Genomic DNA, 7,872 nt, shown 5'->3' with positions numbered 1-7,872 from the left:
TAAGCTGTAGGGTCTGGAAAGAAAACATTTGAAATAGTATTCTAATGAAGTCAACAAGCACAAACACAGCTCTACCTGTCTACAGGGCATGTGATTTTCGACTGTATAATTTCCAGAGAACACAGCTTATGTCATTACTTTGTCTATTATGCATGCTTTGTCACTACTGCACAAGATACTGTAGAAACATCAATGTATTGCAGTCAATAAATTTGCTGAAGCTCATACGGTAAATGTAGTAACACTGGGTGCCCACTGCCTAACAGTGTCCTGCTCCCTAGGTGTATGAAGGATTTCTGAACCATAAAATTGTTTTTGAATTTGATGGTATAGCATATCACCTACCCAGGAGTGTGGCCTCATCTGAGTGTTTACTACTGATGAGCTATACTAAGGATATGTCATCAGTACCTGATTGTTGGGGGTCCTACTCTCAGCACCCCCACTGATCAGCTGTTTGAAGAGACTGCGGAGCTCTGTGAGCTCAGCTGACTCTTCCTAGTCCAGTTATGTTACGTTCATTGGTCACATGGCTTCGGCACAGATCAGTCCCATTCAAAGGAATGGGGCTGAGCTGCAATAACAAGCACAGCCGCTATCTAATGTACAGCCGTGCTTGTTAAGCTGTGAGGAGGCAGTGGCGCTCACCAGAATCCTCTTCAAACAACCGGCCATTGGCCTTTCCTGAGGATAGATCATTAGTATTAAATACTTGGACAACACTTTTTCAAGACAATTAATTTTCTTGTTCAATTAGCAACATTTTTTTTGGGGGGAAAGGGGGGTTTCTAAAGGATTTATTAAGTGATGTTTGCCATTTTTATGATATAAAAGAAGTTGTGCATTTTGGAGCATGTTAATCTATTTTAGTCCACTTTCTAGCAGTGCCCACTTTCTTGTTGATACAAGAAAACCCCTTTAAATATGTAGATTTTAAAAATTTCCAGCACATTTTTTTTGATAATTCAGCATATTAAAATCTTAGCACAGACTTAGATTTAAAAAAAACGTGTTCAAAAGTGAATATTCATTGTATACATCCGTTAAATGATTTCCTTTGTTAGAGAGGAGAAAGGAATGTTGCTGTGGAACGAGACAAATAACATAGGATTGCTGGAGGATACCATGATGCCGACTATGCTTCAGAACCCAGGAGCTTTACAATGCACCTTTGCAGACACTGATGCCTTTGTAAAATAAATTGCTGAATAAAATATTATGTATGGCATTTTTAACTTCTTTATTCCTTAGACTGTAAATCAAAGGGTTCAGTGTAGGTGTCACTGCTAGGTAAAAGACTGAAAATATCTGGTCAAGTTCCTCTGAGTATTCTGATGGTGGTATCATGTACATACAGAGTAGGGTCCCATAAAACATTAGAAGGATGGTAAGGTGAGAGGTACACGTGGAAAAAGTTTTTCTCCTTTGATGAATAGAACTTAAGCCTAGAATATTTGCTAAAATTTTACTGTAGGACATCAAAATCAGCAAGAAAGGGCATAGACCCATGAGAAAAGCCTCCACCAATATCATTGTTTGGAACTCATGGATGTCACCACAAGAAATCTTTGTCAATGTTTTAATGTCACAAAATATTTGCTTGATGTATGTGGACCTGCAGAAGGACAAGCGAGAGGCAAAAATTGTAACAAAAAGAGAATTACAAAATCCAGAAAGCCAGCAACCAGCCACCATTAGGTCACACTTTTTCTTCTTCATGATTAACACATAGTGCAATGGAAAGCAGATTGCTACATAGCGATCGTAAGACATCATGGTCAACAGCCATATCTCTGTGCAAGCAAAGGAAGTAAAAAAGTACATTTGCGTAAAGCAAGCTGCAAATGAAACTCGAGTGTTTTCAGTAATAATGATGTCCATTAATTTTGGAAGTGCCACTGAAATGTACAGGACATCTACAAAGGAGAGGTTACGTAGGAAAAAATACATTGGCTTCTGCAAATGAGGATCCATAAAGAGTGTCACAAATATTAACATGTTCCAAAGTAGACATATGAGGTAGAGAGAAAGAAATGTGGGAAATAAAATGAACGTTTGACCAAACACTTTGGAGAAAGCTATTATATAGAAGTCAATAACACGTGTCCCATTCTCCATCAAAGTGAATTATCTTGAAGCATACACCAACCCGCAAGTAATAGGGTGATTCCAAACCTGTAAAACCTTAGGGTTTCTGGGAAGTTAATAAATGGTTCCCCAGAAGACAACTGACCTAACGCAATGTTTTAACTCATCTTCTCCAGTAGTTGTTTGTAATAATGTATTATTATCGTTGATTGGTTCATTTTTTTGCTAATATTTAAACCTCAAACAGCTGAAACTAAATTCACTCAATATCGACAATTTCTACCTTCAGAAATGTCCATCATTTGATGTCTGTGATCTTACCAAGTCTGCTGTATTTATAGCATTTTTCCCCTTATATTAGCTTATTCATACAGGTAATTATCTTGAGCTATAGATCTTTGGGGAAACCATATACAGGTATTCTCTATAGGCCTATTCTTCTCTCTCAGTGATCATTTCTGATATCTAATTAGCAATTATTTACGTAGTCAATAACTACAACACCACTGTAGTTTTTTTTTTAAGTTATTTACTTTAAGTTATTAACAGAATTTATTATTAAAATTATAATCATTTAAATAAATGTATAAATAATTAAATACTTCTACTAATAATATAAGTGCAATACACTTAAGGTGAATGTTTGATATATTGTATCACATTTCATTTATATAAAGGATAATTCCTATCTTGGCCTTTCATGGGAATAGCCACAAGAGCTGTGCTCGAGTAGGCAGAGTTACAGAAATGAACCAGTGACCGGTCAAGCATACTGGGCAATGAACTATAAAACAGTCGGACACTTCTTGTTATGTCCAGATCACTTTTTAACAGTCAGCTAATTAACATAACCAGTAGATAACAGCTATAGATAGATAAAATAGCATCCACCAAACTCAATATGTGATAAGTTGTCTTCTCCTTTTCCCTGATCAGTATAACACGTTTTCAATTACAATTATTTTGAATAATGACTGGATCCTGGACTATTAGGAGAAATCCTTATGGGATTATAGCCATACATGGTGGGCTATTTTTCCTTTACAAAGGCTACTTTCACACTAGCGTTTCTATTTTACGGTATTGAGATCCTTCATAGGGTCTCAATACCGGAAAAAAAGCTTCAGTTTTGTCCCCATTCATTGTCAATGGGGGCAAAATGTAACTAAAAAGAACGGAATGCTCCAAAATGCATTCTGTCCCGTTTGGTTGTATTCTCACACCGGAGAGCAATCTGCAGCATGCTGCGGTTTTCTTTCCAACATGGGATGCGGAGCAAAACGGATCCGTCATGACCCACAATGCAAGTCAATGGGGACAGATCGATTTTCTCTGACACAATCTGACACAATAGAAAACGGATCCGTCCCCCATTGACTTTCAATGGAGTTCATGACGGATCCGTCTTGGCTATGTTAAAGATAATACAACCGGATCCATTTATAACGGATGCAGATGGTTGTATTATAAGTAATGGAAGTGTTTTTGCTGAACCCTGCCGGATCCAGCAAAAACGCTAGTGTGAAAGTAGCCTAAGATTTGAAGGGAAATTGTGTTAGGGAGGTCATGTAGGTTCCATCACTGGGCAGAGTTTAATAGTACACTGCGTGCAGAATTATTAGGCAAATGAGTATTTTGACCACATCATCCTCTTTATGCATGTTGTCTTACTCCAAGCTGTATAGGCTCGAAAGCCTACTACCAATTAAGCATATTAGGTGATGTGCATCTCTGTAATGAGAAGGGGTGTGGTCTAATGACATCAACACCCTATATTAGGTGTGCATAATTATTAGGCAACTTCCTTTCCTTTGGCAAAATGGGTCAAAAGAAGGACTTGACAGGCTCAGAAAAGTATAAAATAGTGAGATATCTTGCAGAGGGATGCAGCACTCTTAAAATTGCAAAGCTTCTGAAGCGTGATCATCGAACAATCAAGCGTTTCATTCAAAATAGTCAACAGGGTCGCAAGAAGCGTGTGGAAAAACCAAGGCGCAAAATAACTGCCCATGAACTGAGAAAAGTCAAGCGTGCAGCTGCCAAGATGCCACTTGCCACCAGTTTGGCCATATTTCAGAGCTGCAACATCACTGGAGTGCCCAAAAGCACAAGGTGTGCAATACTCAGAGACATGGCCAAGGTAAGAAAGGCTGAAAGACGACCACCACTGAACAAGACACACAAGCTGAAACGTCAAGACTGGGCCAAGAAATATCTCAAGACTGATTTTTCTAAGGTTTTATGGACTGATGAAATGAGAGTGAGTCTTGATGGGCCAGATGGATGGGCCCGTGGCTGGATTGGTAAAGGGCAGAGAGCTCCAGTCCGACTCAGACGCAAGCAAGGTGGAGGGGGAGTACTGGTTTGGGCTGGTATCATCAAAGATGAGCTTGTGGGGCCTTTTCGGGTTGAGGATGGAGTCAAGCTCAACTCCCAGTCCTACTGCCAGTTTCTGGAAGACACCTTCTTCAAGCAGTGGTACAGGAAGAAGTCTGCATCCTTCAAGAAAAACATGATTTTCATGCAGGACAATGCTCCATCACACGCGTCCAAGTACTCCACAGCGTGGCTGGCAAGAAAGGGTATAAAAGAAGAAAATCTAATGACATGGCCTCCTTGTTCACCTGATCTGAACCCCATTGAGAACCTGTGGTCCATCATCAAATGTGAGATTTACAAGGAGGGAAAACAGTACACCTCTCTGAACAGTGTCTGGGAGGCTGTGGTTGCTGCTGCACGCAATGTTGATGGTGAACAGATCAAAACACTGACAGAATCCATGAATGGCAGGCTTTTGAGTGTCCTTGCAAAGAAAGGTGGCTATATTGGTCACTGATTTGTTTTTGTTTTGTTTTTGAATGTCAGAAATGTATAATTGTGAATGTTGAGATGTTATATTGGTTTCACTGGTAAAAATAAATAATTGAAATGGGTATATATTTGTTTTTTGTTAAGTTGCCTAATAATTATGCACAGTAATAGTCACCTGCACACACAGATATCCCCCTAAAATAGCTAAAACTAAAAACAAACTAAAAACTACTTCCAAAAATATTCAGCTTTGATATTAATGAGTTTTTTGGGTTCATTGAAAACATGGTTGTTGTTCAATAATAAAATTAATCCTCAAAAATACAACTTGCCTAATAATTCTGCACTCCCTGTATAGTTACATTCTGTAGGTACTGTGTCATCAGTATTACAGGTGTAATTTTTCACTGTCTACCTCACTGTGCAGGCCCCAAACATCCTGCATACTGCCAAGCTAATGTCCCCGAGCGAATTGGTGAAAAATTCCCACACTGGCTATTACGGCATTTTCCTTCCACCACTGCATGATACCTGCCTGCTGCTGCTTTTATGAACCCATGCACTGCTAGTGTGTTCCTCACAGGTAGTCTCTCAAGTAGCAGACGATATACATATCCTGCATTTGGTTGAAGATCTCCCACTGCTTCCACCCTGCTGTCTCACGGGCATGCTTTCACTCTGCTGTCTCACAGACATACTGCCACCCTGCTGTCTCACAGACACACAGCCACCCTTGGCCCCCTGATGATGACGATACCCCCTCTTCAACTGGCTGCCAAGTGCAATTGGCTACATCATCATCTACATCTGTTTGGTTTTCACTTATGTCACCCTCACCTGTCTCTTGCGCACGTCCGTGACTTTTCGCAACATGTGCTCCCACCAACAGTAATCATCGGTAGTTCCAAGTCTCTGCTGGCCTGTAACTGCTGACTGTCCTCACAAAGTTCATCTTCGCTAATTAGCGGAGCAGTGCAGATGACTATCATTACTTGGCTAGAAGAAAGAGCAACAAAAGCAAGAGGCAGGTTCAGGACAGGTGAGGGCACAGAGGCAGTTCCTGGGCCATGCCAAATAAATGTGGTGTCAAAGGAACCCACCGATTCCTGGCTGTTTGTATCTATTGTCTCTTCAGATGATGTTGAAGAAGCAAGTCAACCATTCCAGTTACTAAGTAATGGGCTTTTTCTCTGCCGACTGGATCGGAGTGTCTATAGTCGGTAGATAAATTTTTCGAAGCTTTGGGCTGGTATCATCAAAGATGAGCTTGTGGGGCCTTTTCGGGTTGAGGATGGAGTCAAGCTCAACTCCCAGTCCTACTGCCAGTTTCTGGAAGACACCTTCTTCAAGCAGTGGTACAGGAAGAAGTCTGCATCCTTCAAGAAAAACATGATTTTCATGCAGGACAATGCTCCATCACACGCGTCCAAGTACTCCACAGCGTGGCTGGCAAGAAAGTGTATAAAAGAAGAAAATCTAATGACATGGCCTCCTTGTTCACCTGATCTGAACCCCATTGAGAACCTGTGGTCCATCATCAAATGTGAGATTTACAAGGAGGGAAAACAGTACACCTCTCTGAACAGTGTCTGGGAGGCTGTGGTTGCTGCTGCACGCAATGTTGATGGTGAACAGATCAAAACACTGACAGAATCCATGGATGGCAGGCTTTTTAGTGTCCTTGCAAAGAAAGGTGGCTATATTGGTCACTGATTTGTTTTTGTTTTGTTTTTGAATGTCAGAAATGTATAATTGTGAATGTTGAGATGTCATATTGGTTTCACTGGTAAAAATAAATAATTGAAATGGGTATATATTTGTTTTTTGTTAAGTTGCCTAATAATTATGCACAGTAATAGTCACCTGCACACACAGATATCCCCCTAAAATAGCTAAAACTAAAAACAAACTAAAAACTACTTCCAAAAATATTCAGCTTTGATATTAATGAGTTTTTTGGGTTCATTGAAAACATGGTTGTTGTTCAATAATAAAATTAATCCTCAAAAATACAACTTGCCTAATAATTCTGCACTCCCTGTATAGTAACATTCTGTAGGTACTGTGTCATCAGTATTACAGGTGTAATTTTTCACTGTCTACCTCACTGTGCAGGCCCCAAACATCCTGCATACTGCCAAGCTAATGTCCCCGAGCGAATTGGTGAAAAATTCCCACACTGGCTATTACGGCATTTTCCTTCCACCACTGCATGATACCTGCCTGCTGCTGCTTTTATGAACCCATGCACTGCTAGTGTGTTCCTCACAGGTAGTCTCTCAAGTAGCAGACGATATACATATCCTGCATTTGGTTGAAGATCTCCCACTGCTTCCACCCTGCTGTCTCACGGGCATGCTTTCACTCTGCTGTCTCACAGACATACTGCCACCCTGCTGTCTCACAGACACACAGCCACCCTTGGCCCCCTGATGATGACGATACCCCCTCTTCAACTGGCTGCCAAGTGCAATTGGCTACATCATCATCTACATCTGTTTGGTTTTCACTTATGTCACCCTCACCTGTCTCTTGCGCACGTCCGTGACTTTTCGCAACATGTGCTCCCACCAACAGTAATCATCGGTAGTTCCAAGTCTCTGCTGGCCTGTAACTGCTGACTGTCCTCACAAAGTTCATCTTCGCTAATTAGCGGAGCAGTGCAGATGACTATCATTACTTGGCTAGAAGAAAGAGCAACAAAAGCAAGAGGCAGGTTCAGGACAGGTGAGGGCACAGAGGCAGTTCCTGGGCCATGCCAAATAAATGTGGTGTCAAAGGAACCCACCGATTCCTGGCTGTTTGTATCTATTGTCTCTTCAGATGATGTTGAAGAAGCAAGTCAACCATTCCAGTTACTAAGTAATGGGCTTTTTCTCTGCCGACTGGATCGGAGTGTCTATAGTCGGTAGATAAATTTTTCGAAGCTTTGGGTCTTATTTATGATGATCCGAATCGGACCTCTCTAGCGGA

At 40.8% G+C, this 7,872-nt stretch overlaps 1 protein-coding gene across 1 annotated transcript in view; it reads right to left on the bottom strand.

Moving 5' to 3' along the window:
• Window positions 1-1,158: 1,158 nt before the first annotated feature.
• The window catches only part of LOC120987995 (olfactory receptor-like protein OLF4), a 28,407-nt gene continuing 21,693 nt past the window's right edge, over window positions 1,159-7,872 (bottom strand). Inside the window, exons 4-6 of the mRNA XM_040415920.1 lie at window positions 7,425-7,583; window positions 5,783-5,895; window positions 1,159-2,078 (exon numbers count right to left, since the gene is read on the bottom strand). Coding sequence (XP_040271854.1) covers window positions 1,159-2,078; window positions 5,783-5,895; window positions 7,425-7,583 — 1,192 coding nt within the window. The remainder of the gene's footprint in view (window positions 2,079-5,782; window positions 5,896-7,424; window positions 7,584-7,872) is intronic.

This window comes from Bufo bufo, chromosome 1 (genome assembly GCF_905171765.1).
Source record: "Bufo bufo chromosome 1, aBufBuf1.1, whole genome shotgun sequence".
NCBI classification, from domain to species: Eukaryota; Metazoa; Chordata; class Amphibia; order Anura; family Bufonidae; genus Bufo; species Bufo bufo.
This window is presented reverse-complemented; position numbering and strand designations above follow the sequence as displayed.